The 14594-nt window shown below is 49.4% G+C and overlaps 1 protein-coding gene across 1 annotated transcript in view; it reads left to right on the top strand.

Moving 5' to 3' along the window:
- The first annotated feature begins 999 nt into the window (after nucleotides 1-999).
- MSH6 (mutS homolog 6) overlaps nucleotides 1000-14594 on the top strand; it is a 28579-nt gene continuing 14984 nt past the window's right edge. Inside the window, exons 1-3 of the mRNA XM_088450719.1 lie at nucleotides 1000-1308; nucleotides 12985-13187; nucleotides 13782-13945. Coding sequence (XP_088306845.1) covers nucleotides 1115-1308; nucleotides 12985-13187; nucleotides 13782-13945 — 561 coding nt within the window. The 5' untranslated portion in view covers nucleotides 1000-1114. The remainder of the gene's footprint in view (nucleotides 1309-12984; nucleotides 13188-13781; nucleotides 13946-14594) is intronic.

Here is a 14594-nt window from a genome sequence, read left to right on the forward strand (position 1 = left end):
GTGACTCTGCGCATGCGCAGTACTGCTGCCCCCAGGAAAACGGTGCGGGCACCCTTTGCCAGGAGACCCACGCATGCACACTTGCGCAGTAGACTCTGGCACTGCTATACCACCTGCCATGGCACCACACGAGAGAGGGTGGGGCCCGCACTGAGGACCTCATTCAGAGCCGCTCGCAAAATGCGAGCGCTCGCTCTGAATGAGGGCGGCCGCTTCTATGTACAGAGCTGGCCTCCTGGCCACTCGCTAGGCTGTGGGTGACCACCCACAGCTTTAGCGAGCGGCCAGGTTGATGGTCAAGACCATCGCGACCATCGGGGCTTGCGGCGAGACCCTTGTGGTAGAGTTTCGTCTACCGCAAGCCCCAGTCAGCTTTTGGCTCTATTAGAGCCGGAAGCTCACCACTAACATCACGAGTGATGTCAGTGGGGCCGCCCCCAAACGGCAGGCGTTCCTTCGGGAACACCTCCGTTTGTTTAGCCACCCCCCTCACCCCGCTTACAAAACGGGGCGAGCTGTCGATCACCATCGACAGCCGCCCCTTTTGTACTAAACCCCGGAGCGAGAGAATTTCTCCGACCCGCTTGCGAGCGCATAGGTGACTGCGAGCGGGTCTGAATGAGACCTTGAGTCTGCACACGGGCCCCCTCCTCTCTTACAACGCTCCTGCTGGCAATACCCTCAATTTAGCCTATGACACATTTATGGTAGCCTCAAACTGTATATTATAAATCGCACCCTTACGGGGCCGCAAACTACACAATTTTGTGGCGAATTGGGTGCGATTTAGTGTGCGTTGCTGCCTGGCGTCCAATCCCTGTCACAACGACACTGTTGTGGGTGGGTTTTACCAGGCGTCACAGAGATCCTTTCTCCACATAGGATCTAGCATCAACCACCACGGTGAGGCTGCTGCAGCAAGTTCAAAGCGTCTCCATGGCAACAACGCTAAGCCTGTGCTACACGTGCTCCCACAGCCCCTCCTCCCCCGCTCGCTGATTGGCTCCCGCTCTGTCCCACACATCCGTTCTGTCTGTGTTTCCCGCCAGCTCCGTGACTCCCGCGCTGCGCAGGACAGGAGTGGGGGGAGACACTGACTGGCTGAGCCGCCGCCATGTCCAAGCAGAGCACCCTCTTCAGCTTCTTCACCAAGTCCCCCCCGGCCAGGAGCAGCAAGCTGCAGAGCGGGGACTCTCCCACCGAGGCCGACGTGCCGCTCCCGGGGAGACACAAGTCCGGCTCCTCTCCGAAAGAGTCAGCAGCGGTCCCGAAGCCTGGGGGGAAGACTCCCCGGTCCTCCACGCCCAGGTACGGTGGTGGGCGGTGCGTATGGCGTGCTGGGCTCTGGTTGTTGTGGAACTACAGGTCCCAGCATGCTATAGCCAGCAGATAAGCACAGGCAGGAACTACAGGCCTCATAATGCATCAGGAGATTAGGTCACAGTTTGGTCCTCAGGCTAAGAGATGTCATGTACACAGCACACCCTCCCTTCTATGTAGTGTCATCAGCCTGGTGTGTGTCACATCTAGCACTGACCATGTGTCACCTGCCGTCCCCGTAGGGTCAGCTTCTCTATGTAGTGTCATCAGCCTGGCGTGTCACATCTAGCACTGACCAGGTCACCAGCTGTCCCAATAGGGTCAGCTTCTCTATGTAGTGTCATCACCCAGGTGTCACACCTAGCACTGACCATGTGTCACCTTCAGTCCCTGTGGGGTGAGCTGCTCTGGGCACTGATAGCAGGTAATATAATGCCAGCCATATACGGTGCAATGCAATCCGACGTATCTGGTGGTCCGCACACACTGTGCGATTGGGTGGCCAACTGCCCGATAACGCCGGCTCCCTCACCCGCATAGTGATGCATGGGATCGCACATCGTATCGACTGATCCTGCAGTAAGATCAGGGGATGCGATGTATGTCACCACGGGAACGCTCTTTGTGCAATATCATGGCTATACACGTGTGATATAGCAGCCGAACGTGTATAGCCAATATCATGGCTATACACGTGCGATATAGCAGCATCCGTCGGATTGGCTGCTTTATTGCACTGTGTATGGGGGGCCTTAAGCAGTATGGATATATATATAACAATTATTGCTTAAAGGCAGCACAAACATCCTTCCCTACACTTCACTATGCTACACTGAGAGCTCCCGGAGGGTGATGTCCATCTGTTGGGGCTCACTGCACCGTGAGCTGCACCCCTACCTCATCATGCTGTAAAATGCTGTGAATCCCTGGGATTTCTGAAGAGCTGCTGAATTTTGGGATTATCACTAGAAAGTATGACTTAAATCTTTCATTTGAAACTAGTGCCTAAATAAGTAAAGGGTTGTATTTATATTTAAAATGTCTATTTGCTAGATGTGTGAATGAGAAAATCCTGTGAAGGCTCGGCACTCACGCTTACAAATGCTCCCTTTGCCCTGGTGACACTGCCTTCTTATTAGTTACTTTATATAGCACGATCCTCATTGGTGTCACTGCCTGCATACTGTATTGGGAGACCCATATGCAGGGACAGTGACTCAGATGAGTATGATGGTGCTAGAGCTTCCTAATGGTGGGTACACGATATGCTCCCTGAGCGATATCGTGTAGTGTTGTCCCCGGCAGGCTGTGCTCAATGTCGTTCATGACATTGAGCACAGCCGCTGAACGATATCGTTCAGCGCCGGGATCTCTCCCCCATTCCCCAACATGCAGCAACCTGACGAGCTCGTCAGGTTGGCCTGCATGTCAGCCCGATGAACGATGATGACGAACGACCCGCGGGAATGCGCGTCGTCGTTATCGTTCATCGTTTTGGGGTTAAAAATGGACGATAAGGTGGACGACTGAACGATATCGTTATCGTTCAGTCGTCCACTTTATCGCCCAAGTGTTTGCTACATGTGCTGCATTTTTGGTCTGATAACCCTATGTGGCAATATAAACGTTTTGATACTTTTTGCATATACTGTACGAGTATTGGGTGTGCAGGTGGCTGAACTTCATTTTAAGCCAGACAATATATTCACTTTCACCACAGCCTGGCCCTTGTCATGCAGGGTTCTCTTCTGGGGAAGAAGCACGAGGCCTTGGAAAGTGATAAAGTGGGAAAAAATAAAGTTCCAACCAATCTGCTCCTAATAAAGTACTAAACAATCTGCTCCTGTCATGTTATGGGCAGTGTTTGAAAAAAATGGCAGTTAGGAGTCTTTATATGGATTTGTAAAGATGGAGTGTACACTCGGCTACATAGGTTCCAGTGATTGGGTGACTAGTTAAGAGGAGAGCCTCAGTCCTTGATAAACTCCAGAAATCCTGCAGCACTCTTGGATCATCTGCATATTTAAATAAACTAGCCTTTGAGTTCCCATGGTAACGCGGTGTAGTCATGTGTACAGCTTTGCACTCTTATAGACCAGATGAGTCCGACCTTTGATCTGAAGTTGAGTTTGTGTTGTCCTATTTTATTGCAAAGACTTATTCCTACAACGGTGGCAGAATTATTACATTGGATCTCACGCAACAGCCTAATGTTACTTGGTCTTAAAAAAAAAAAGTCAACCATGGTTTTTTCAGCCAAGCATGAGATTTAGAAGACAGAGGATGTAGTGTGTTGCATATAACGCTAAGCATGGTGTAAAATCTTTCTATGGGGGATATGTAATAGGTTTGAGGTAACGACACCGGGGTGATTTCAGCAAGTTCACAGCTACATTTACAGTGGCAATACATTATAAGGCAAACCCAGGCTTATAGCTGATTGCCGCTTTAAATTCAGCAGCAAACTCGCCAAACTCATGTTGGTTCTATATTTTTTTCCCCTCTAATCGCAATGTGACTTCATAGTTTTATTGAGAAGCTGTTTTTCACTGCTTTCTATTTAACTTGGTGCTTTAAACATTTATTTTTCATGTGTATAGCTATAACCTATAAACTTGTTGTTATCGTTCTGGCTGTTCTTTTTGAGAATGGGTCTCTGGTGAATAAAAAGGGGTCTATCTGCTTTAAACATAGTAATTAAGACTTTTGTAATGCTTAGGGACAAATTGTGGGTGATGTGCGCTGCTGTAACCTCCCTAAATAGCTTTTTTTTTTGGCAGTCCCATATGGGTGTGTAAAAAAATTATGCTACCCCAAGTGCATCATTGGAGTGCGCTAAAACATGGGCATCACCCCCTAATTGAATTGACCCCTATGTCCTTTCCTAAACTATCAGTGAGTCCTGACACGATTGGGAGCTGTAAGCCATATAAGGCTTTGTTAGTGTAGTCATACAATTAGATTTTGACAAATTGTACTAAATCTGTGTTGGAGACGTGCAATCAAATCCTGTCCGTGATCCGGTTTGCATTAATTTTGTAGTGGATGAGTAGGATAGTTTGTCTGTAATGCAAAATGTGCTGTAAATGTATACTGCAAGTGTTGGCAGGTAATATCTCTGCACTTGGGGATATATATATATATATCAAATTCCTTTGTGAATGGGAGGCGCAAAAGTAGTAGTGTGGGCTAGCGAAGTGATGGATAGCTTAGAAAAGGGATTTGTGGAAGATGGCGATGTGTGGTTAGCTTTAGAATTACGTAGCTCCTAAATTATGCAATCGTATTTGTTTAGCTGTTCAGAATAAAATAGAATGAACCATGATCTATCCAAACCGGCGGCTTCTTTAAGATAAAACAAGAAAAAGAAAAAACACCTTATTTAGCCAAACCTTGAAATTTGCTGTGTTGCTTCATACAGTGGTTCCAAAACTTGAATCACTGAGTCCTAGGGGGTAAATTTACTAAAGTGAGAATTTTTAGAAGTGAGTTTTAGAAGAGATGTTGACCATAGCAACCAATCATATTCTAGCTATTATCTTCTAGAACAGGGGTGGCCAGACTTTTGGACTCTGTGATCTACTTTTAAAACAAACAAACTTTTGTGATCTACCAAGCCCGAAAAAGGGCATGATATGCAAAAAGGGGGCGTGACATCACAGCAAGGGACGTGGGGTCTGTCCTGCCGAAATCACACAGTATCCCTAATTCAAATTGCTACACACAGCAGCACAATCTTATTCACGTTACGACACAGTAGTGCCCCTTATGCTGTGCCCCTTCCCCTGTTTAGTACTTACCTCTCTTCACGCTCCCACGTAGTCGCTGGCTGCCTGCCGCTGACTGGATCGGCGCGCAGGCTCCTCACATGGCTGCCCAACATGCGCACCCCGCGCAATGCATCACTGGGAATGCCAGCCTCTGAAGTGAACAGAGGCTTCTTTAGTCTCTGTTCACTTCAGAGACCAGCGTATCCCAGTTGCTGTAGCAGGTTAGTCGCAAGCTTCCGGTAGTTCGCGATCGACCTTTTGGCCAGCCCTGTTCTAGAAGGTGCTAGTTAAATGTTAAGTAGAATCTGATTGGTTGCTATGGGCAACATCGCTTCTAAAACTCACTACTAAAAATTGTCACTTTAGTGAATTTACCTCCTAGAGCATGGGTGGGGAACCTTTTTTTCTGCCTAGGGCCGTTTTGATATATAAAGCATTATTTACGGCCTGGTGCAGGCCACACCCCCTCCGCGTGACTTCACACGGGGGCCACAATCGCCGCTGATTACAGCAATGCCCGGAGCATCCTGAGGATGTTCCGGGGAGCTGAAAGGGCAGCGATGTGACCATCTGAAGTGCCCTAAGGATGCTCCAGGTGGCACTGCTGCATAGATTCTGGCTGCAGGGTGCCATTCTAGGCACCCTGCTAGCCAGATGAGGATAGCAGAAAAAAGCTCCAAGGGCCAGACCAAATGATTCCGCGGGCCTTTATAGGCCTGAGGTTCCCCATCCCTGCCCTAGAGTATCAGCTATTTTTATGGCACCCCTAGGTCAGATATTTGTATTGTAAAATTCCGAAAAAAATATTAAATTTAAGTTTAATTGTGCTAACTCGTTATCCTTGTTCAGTTATATGGGAGATGGGCAGGGCTGAGCTTCTGTTTGTCCACATTTTGTTATATTTGGGAAGAATTGGCTTCAGATATATTTACCCTCTGAAATGCAAAACTGCCAGTAAAGAGGCCACATTTACTCATTGGTCACAGAAAATAAATTTTTCAGCTTTAGCTAAATAACCTTGTAAACTTTGTCTATTGAACATAGGTCCACGATGCATATGTGTGTGTGTATATATCTATCAATGAAGTTACTAAGTGAGCGACAATAGTGCCTATCCACTGCATATATTTATATAAAGAACCGTGTATATAAAGAGAAATATAAAGTGTAGTGCATATGTGCAAATAAATCTTGAGGTAGCATCCAATACAATTGTCAATAATTAGTTGATTATTAATAAATAGCGACAGTGCAAAAACATTGTAAAAAATATATATAAGAAACCATTTAATTTACATAGAAAGCAGACCATTATTAAAATACAATAAATAAAGGAAGGCAAGGTTGGGCAATATAAATATATGGATCAAAATAATAAAAAATATATTGTACTTCATGAAAGTAGAAACAAAATAACAGAGAGGATAATCATATGCTTTTCTTAATGGGGTAGTCAGACCCAGTTCATGGAGGTAAGAATAGTCCAAGTCCCTTGTTTTTTTGTTTCTACTTTTATGAAGTACAATATATTTTTTATTAGTTTGGTCTATATATTTATATTGTCCAACCTTGCCTTCCTTTATTGTATTTTAAAAATTGTCTTCTTTCTATGTAAAATAAATGGTTTCTTATATATTGTTTACAATGTTTTTGCACTGTCACTATTTATTATTAAACTAATCATTGACACAATTGTATTGGATGCTACCTCAAGATTTATTTGCACATGCGCACTAGACTATATTTCTACTTCAGGGTCCATAGGGGTCCACAGGGTGACCTTGGGGGTATAGCTGGATCCTCGGGCACCACGGAGTTAAAGCTTTTAGCTGCTCCCAGGATGCACTTGGGTCCAACCTCCCCTATACCCCGCCCCCGAGCCACAGGCACCTCAGTTTAAGATGGTGCCCGGCCGGAGTCGGGTCACCCTGCGGGGGGGGGGGCTGCAGGAGTAGCCCCCTAAAGCTTTTTATTTAACTAGGTTAAATTTATTTTTACATTAGTTCTTTTTTCCAGAGCGGCAGCACTGGGCTGTCTGTAAGACGCCCACGCTGCCGCTCCTTCTCCCTGCTGGCGCCGCGACGCCAGCACTGAACTGGGGATCGCGGCAGGGGAAGCCAGAGTCTGTACTAGCCGGACTCTGGCTTCCCCCGGGACTGCTGCCGGAAGACGCCGGGGAGATCAGGTAAGCCGCGCACCGCTGATTAGCGGCGGTGCGCGGTTAATGCCTTTTATATGCAGTCCCATGCCCCTGGTCTAGGGGACAGACCGGGGGCGCTAGCGGTGGCGGCGGGCCCCCCCTCCATCGGAGGCATACCCCGCCAGACCACTAGACCACCAGGGTAATTAAGCGGCAAGCGGGATGCCGCAACCTTGGGGGTTAAATATGCTAGCCAGGGGAGGAAGCCTTCCCTGTCAGCGGCTCCTCCCCTCAGCTCAGCGCGCCTTTCAGCTCGGAGTCTGGCGTCGCTGAGCTGCAGCTACTCAGCCACTCCTCCTCTGAGGTCTCCAGCGGCCATTTTCTTACTGGCAGCGTGGATACTCTCAGGGAGCACGCGGACCGGTCCCCCTGTGTACCTCTCCCCCGACAAGGACAGTGTACACAGCACTATAGCCCTCCCAGACACTGAATCTGGGAGGTTGATTGTAGTGGAAAGGTGCAGTGAGTATATCTTCCTGCATGGTATGTGACTTTTGCTAGTGCTGCCTGTCTGTGTCTTTTTTCTACTTACTGTCAGCCTGTACCTATCCCTTTCCTTCTCCTACAAGCCCTACAGGTATGCGGGGGAAGGGTGTTTCTACTGACCTCACCTATATAGATCACGTATTTGTGAGGTCCGTCACATACAGTTGTGTGCTACACGGTGCCATATTGTGGGCTGTTGTTCAGCACACTGGTGAGTGCGCACGTTTTCTTCCTAAGTCATGTCTGAGGAGGAGATTGAGCACTCCGGGGCTCCGGCATTGTTCTCCTGCAGGCGCTGTTCTGCAGGAGTGGATAGGGAGGATTTGTCACAGGACGGCCTGTGCGGACGGTGCCAGGCGGTCCCTGGTACGTCTAAACCTCCCATGTTGCAGGAGCCACCATGGGCGATGTTTTCCCAGGTGCTGGTGTCCATCGCGGACCGTCTGTCGGTCCCGACTGCCGCCCCTACTAGTACGTTGCCCCAGCCTGCCATCCCCCATTCCCCGGGTGTCCCACAATTATTGCAGACTCCCCCGGGGTCTCAGCCTGTTGGTCCCTATGCGGCGTTGCCAATGTATATTCAGTCCACCCCTGTGGCACAGCCGGCTGTGGTGCCGTTTCAGGCTCCTGTGACAGCTCCTCCACCCTGGGTGGATGCGCTTTCCCACACTGTCCAAGATTTGGCGGCAGCATCTTCGGCTTTTCAGTCGATGTTGCGCAGTGACGTGCCCTCCAGGGCGTCTAAACGCTCAGTCATGGCACAGGCTGCGCATCTTTCGGATTCTGAGGGGTCCTCGGATGATGGTGAGGTGCAGGATGACTCAGCCTCAGATGCCTCAGTCCAGGAGGTAGACACTAAGTCTTCCATCAATGTGCGGGCTCTGGTTAAGGCGGTGCGGGTTATTCTTCTGATTGAGGATGAGGCACCCGCTCCCAAGTCAAGGTATCCTAGTTTTAAAAAAGCTAAGGTTACTTCTACAGCGTTCCCCTTGTCTGATCAGTTGACTGATCACATGGCGGTGGCCTGGCAGACGCCCAGTAAGCGTTTCCTGCCACAGAAACGCTTGGCGTCCAATTATCCATTCCCGGAAGCGCATTGTAAGAAATGGGAAACTCCACCTGCAGTCGATTCCCATGTAACAACACGCCTCATCAGGAGTGCTACTTTGCCATTGCCGTCTATATCCTCGCTGAAGGATCCTACGGACAGGAAGGTGGAGACTTGTCTAAAGTCTATTTATTCTCTCTCTGGGGCTGTAGCTCGGCCGTCCATGGCCATCTCCTGGGTGGCCAAGGCCATTGAGGGGTGGGCCAACGCCTTGGAGGACACGTTTACGGATGAATCTCCGGACGTCCAGAGGGCGTTGTTAGGACAGATGAGAGATGCCGCCTCCTACATTGGAGAAGCATCTTTGGATGCTAGCCTGTTGACCTCTAGGGTTTCGGTGGCAGCAGTGTCTGCTCGTAGATCCTTGTGGTTGCGGTCTTGGAGAGCAGACGCGGATTCAAAGAAAGGCTTGGAGGCCTTACCTTTTAATGGGGAATTACTATTTGGTCCGGACCTGGACTAAATAGTAGATACCCTGGCAAAATCCAAGTCAGCCTTCCTCCCTTCAGCTACTACACCTGCTAAGGTCCGGAGCTCGGCGTTTCGTTCCTTTCGGGTTCAGGGCAAGGCAAAGGGTCAGTCCTTCCCGAGGCAGTCCGCACCCAAGACCGCCTCAAAGCCAAAGAAGCAAGCCTGGAGTGCTAGGCGCCCTTCTTCCAAGCCAGAAAATAAGCCTTCTGCGTGATGGGACGGGCCTCCCTCTGGGGGACCCCAGAGTGGGAGGCCGACTTCTTCAATTCGCCCAGTGCTGGCACAATACCACCACGGATGCCTGGGTGCGAGAAGTGGTCTCCCAGGGGTACGCCCTGTCTTTTCGGCACAGGCCGCCTTGCCAGTTTTTTTGCACAAGTCCTTCTCAGGACAAAACCAAGGCCTTGCAGGTTCAGGAAGCCATAGAGGCCTTGCTGACGGCGGGGGTCATTATACCCGTACCACAGTCTCAACGTGGGATGGGGTATTACTCTACGCTGTTTCTGGTGCAGAAACCCAATGGCTCTCATCGCCCCATCCTCAATTTGAAGTCCCTGAACAGGTTTCTCAGGGTTCCCAAATTCAGGATGGAAACTTTGCGTTCCATCATACTGGCGATGGAACCGGGGGATATCCAGGACGCCTACCTCCATGTGCCTATAGCAATATCGCGCCAACCGCCAACGGTTTCTGCGGTTTGCTATTCTCCACAACCACTACCAATTCAGGGCTCTACCCTTTGGTCTCTCCACGGCACCAAGGGTATTTACCAAGGTGATGGCGGTCATGGCGGCTCACCTTCGGAGCCAGGGGATACGGTTGCTACCGTATCTAGACGACCTCCTCTTGCTGGCAAGCTCCCCGGAGGTACTGATCCAGCATCTCCACCTGACGGTCGCTTGTCTACAGGCGCACGGCTGGTTGATCAACTGGAAGAAATCCTCCCTCATCCCATCACAACGGATGGTTCATTTGGGGGCCCTGCTGGACTCTCGTCAGCAACGGATTTTTCTGACTCCAGAGAAGGTCTCCTCCTTACAGCTGTGGATTTACAGTTGTCTGAGCAGTGGCAGAGTGTCGGTGCACTCAGCGATGAGAGTTTTGGGGTCCATGGTGTTGGCATTCGACATGGTGGAGTTTGCCCAGTTCCATTCCAGGCCCCTGCAGGGGCTGATTCTTTCAGAATGGAACGGATTGCCACACAGGATCCGCTCTCAGATGCTGGTGTTGTCCTCGGAGGTGCGTCTGTCCCTAGCCTGGTGGCTGCAGACAGCGCATCTCCTGGAGGGGCGCCCCTTTTGGATCCCAGAATGGGTTCTGCTCACGACAGATGCCAGTCTCCGGGGTTGGGGGGCGGTGACAGGCTCCTTGTCACTTCAGGGTCGTTGGTCGGCGGAGGAAGCGATTCTTCCCATCAACATCCTGGAACTGCGGGCAGTATACAGAGCCCTGCAGTCGTCCGGCACCGCTCTTCACGGAAGGGCCGTTCAGGTGCAGTCAGACAACGCCACCACGGTGGCGTACATCAATCACCAGGGAGGGACTCGCAGTCGAGCTGCGATGTCGGAGGTGTCCCGCATCCTGGCTTGGGCGGAGCGCTATCTTCCAGCTCTCTCGGCAGTTTTCATCCCAGGAGTCCTCAATTGGGAGGCAGACTTCCTCAGCCGTTACGATGTGCATCCCGGGGAATGGTCGCTTCATCCAGAGGTATTCCAACTACTCGTGGACAAGTGGGGGCTGCCAGAGCTGGACCTGATGGCGCAAGTCTGATAGACGCGCTGTCGGTGAAATGGCTGTTTCAACTGGCTTACTTGTTCCCTCCGATATCTCTGCTGCCTCGGGTCCTGCGCAAGTTCAAACAGGACGGAGGCACATTGATCCTGGTGGCCCACAAGGCCGTGGTACTCCGATCTGCGGAGCCTGTCCATCGACGCTCCGTACCTCCTACCTCAACGGCGGGACCTGTTGTCTCAGGGGCCCTGTCTTCACCCGGATCTGGGTCGACTATCTTTGACGGCGTGGCTCTTGAGACAGCCGTCCTGAGGTCTCGGGGCTTTTCTAGCTCCGTTATTACCACCATGCTGAGGGCGCGCAAGCCTGCTTCCGCGAGGATCTATCACAGAGTGTGGCACACTTACTTTCAGTGGTGCGAGGCCAGAAACTATGATCCCCAGGTGTTCCGGGTTTCGCGTATTCTGGCTTTCCTTCAGTCGGGTTTGGACTTAGGATTACGTCTTTCTTCACTGAAGGTACACGTGTCTGCTCTGTCGGTGTGGTTCCAGCGCAGGATCGCTGCTATGCCGGACGTACACACCTTTTTCCAGGGTGTTTTGAGAATCCAGCCTCCCTTTGTGCCACCTGTGGCCCCGTGGGATTTGGCGGTGGTTCTTAGGGCCTTACAGGGTCCTCCTTTTGAGCCCTTGGAGTCAGTGGAGCTCAAGTGGCTAACTTTTAAAATTGTTTTCCTCTTGGCAATTGCTTCTGCCAGGAGGGTTTCAGATTTGGGGGCGCTTTCTTGTCGTCCCCCTTTTCTGATTTTTCATCAGGACAGAGCGGTGCTTCGCACTCGTCCTGATTTCCTGCCTAAGGTGGTTTCCAGGTTCCACATTAATCAGGAAATTGTTGTACCAGCCTTTCAGTCACCTGATCTTTCGGCTGGGGAGACTTCCTTAGACGTTGTAAGGGCACTCCAGGTTTATGTGGACCGGACTAGTTCTGTGAGGAAGTCGGATTCTTTGTTTATCCTCTTTGGTTTTCACAAGAGGGGTTGGCCTGCCAACAAACAGACTCTAGCCCGTTGGCTTCGTTCTGTTATTATTGAGGCTTATATGCAGGAGGGTTTACCTGTTCCAGCCTCTGTTAAGGCTCATTCCACTCGGTCCGTGGGCCCTTCTTGGGCTGCTAGCCGTGGCGCCTCTGCTGTTCAGCTCTGTAAGGCGGCCACCTGGTCTTCCATTCAGACCTTTTTGAGGTTCTATGCGTTTGACACCTTTGCCTCTCAGGATGCATCCTTTGGGCGCCGGGTTCTCCTATCAGCACAGGAGCGTCCCCGCCCTTAGTTGGACTGCTTTGGGACATCCCCAAGGTCACCCTATGGACCCTGAAGTAGAAAACAAGAGATATGGTAAGAACTTACCTTTGTTATCTCTGTTTCTACGAAGTCCATAGGGTCCACAGGGCACCCGCCCTGACGCACCTGGCTTCATATGGGCTCTGTGACTGGTCACCGGTTTTCCGTCTCCCATTTCTGTGAGTATGGTTCTTGTGTGTTCCAGTCTTCCTTCTCTCTGTTTCGTCTCCTCCTCCGGCCTGGGCTGCTTACCAACTGAGGTGCCTGTGGCTCGGGGGCGGGGTATAGGGGAGGTTGGACCCAAGTGCATCCTGGGAGCAGCTAAAAGCTTTAAATCCGTGGTGCCCGAGGATCCAGGATCCAGCTATACCCCCAAGGTCACCCTGTGGACCCTATGGACTTCGTAGAAACAGAGATAAAGGTAAGTTCTTACCATATCTCGTTATATTTATATATATATATATATATATTTTCTCTTTCTCTCTTTCTCTCTCTCTCTCATATATATGAATAAATATATATTTTTTTCTAATATTTATTTTGTTTTGTATTTTTGCAGTGTTGTGTGTGATTTTTTTCCTGGAGACCTGGTATGGGCCAAGATGCCAGGTCACCCTTGGTGGCCCTCTTTAGTCTACAACCACCCCAGGGAAGGCACTCATCTCAGGGGAAAGGGGAAATCCCTTCATGTCCATGTGCAGTTTTTTGACGAGTCTCCAACCAGAGGATGGATAGGTGCAAAATATATAAACAGCTTTTCAGGTACGCTCATATGGCTGAAATTGTATTTGGAGAAACTGGACAATCACGTTTTTATTGTGTGCATCCCTTTGGGGCGATTCAATAGTTCGCAGCTCCCATCTGAAGAGCCCGGGAGCTATTCATTTTTTTTTTTTTGGATGACTAGCCCCGAAGCTGCACTTTTTCACAGATTTCTGCTCAAACCCTTCTGAGGTGCAAGCAGAAATACGTGATAAAGTAGAGCTTCGGGGCTGGTTGCAAGTGCCAGGCGCGCCTTCACTTTACTGCACTTAGCATGGGAGAAGCTTCTTAACGCTGCTAGTTAGCTCCTGGCCACTTTAGAAAAATATTCAGTAGATCATTCTAAAACAAATGTTTAAATGATACTGGAATGCTTATCCTCACGATTATAACTTTTTTTTTAATATTCGCTGCTGCCTTTGTTTATAGTATGACATACTAATATATAATGTGTGATTTTATAGGGACCTTCTAAAATGTCAAAGCATTGACCTTGAAGTTTTGTATTTATGACCCTCTCGGTGCTTTAGGATATAGCTGTGTGTGCAGAACACGAGTTCTAAATATGATGAATCATGTTTATTGTGCCTGTAGGGTCGGCAGCTTCAGAAGCCCAAAAGGGAGGGAAGTTTTTCAGTACTAGACCAGACCTTAGAAAAGCGATGAAAATGGCAGACGAGGCAATGAAGGCGGACAAAGAGAAGAGGCTGGCGCTGGCAGTCTGCGCAGAATCGTCGCATTCAGAGGAGGAAATGGAGGTAACACTCATAGGAGATGAACATAAATATAATGTTCCAATTTCCTTGCAGCATCTCTAATTTTTTTTAGATGGGTAGATACATGTGTGCAAAAAGGAACCATAAATGATTTAATGAGCCATTCGCAGTTTTACTGTACCGGCCATGTGTGCATAATTTAATCTTTGAGACAAGCATATGCTACTGGCAGGATCAGCCAGGTAGCTCTCTGTCCACGCGGTCTGTGGTTGGCTGATTTCAAGTCTCCATTTCATCTGGTTTTAATCTATATAATTTCTGCAAAATCTGTTCAGAATCAGACATACGCAGTGTCTGGCCTAGCAGGAATTAGTCAGGTTATGTGTAGGGATGGTAGGACCACTATGGTAGTGTGCGGGTGTGTACATGTATTTATCTGCCGCTCTCCTTTACACGGCGGTGCACGTACTGATACCATTTAGCGATCTTCATCGCTGTATTGAATCCACCTCAGTGTCCAGAATCAAGACAATATTATCTTACCCCTTATAGCCAGCATTAATTGATTCGGTGTAAGTTGTATCTTAACCACTTATTCCATGTATTATGGTATTATACAGTATGTAGGTTGCTTATTCTTTTGTAGTGCTGTAGGTTTCCCACCTACACACTTCTATCTAGGGACATTATT

Source organism: Taudactylus pleione, unplaced genomic scaffold, assembly GCF_031769625.1.
Source record: "Taudactylus pleione unplaced genomic scaffold, aTauple2 ptg000522l, whole genome shotgun sequence".
NCBI classification, from domain to species: Eukaryota; Metazoa; Chordata; class Amphibia; order Anura; family Myobatrachidae; genus Taudactylus; species Taudactylus pleione.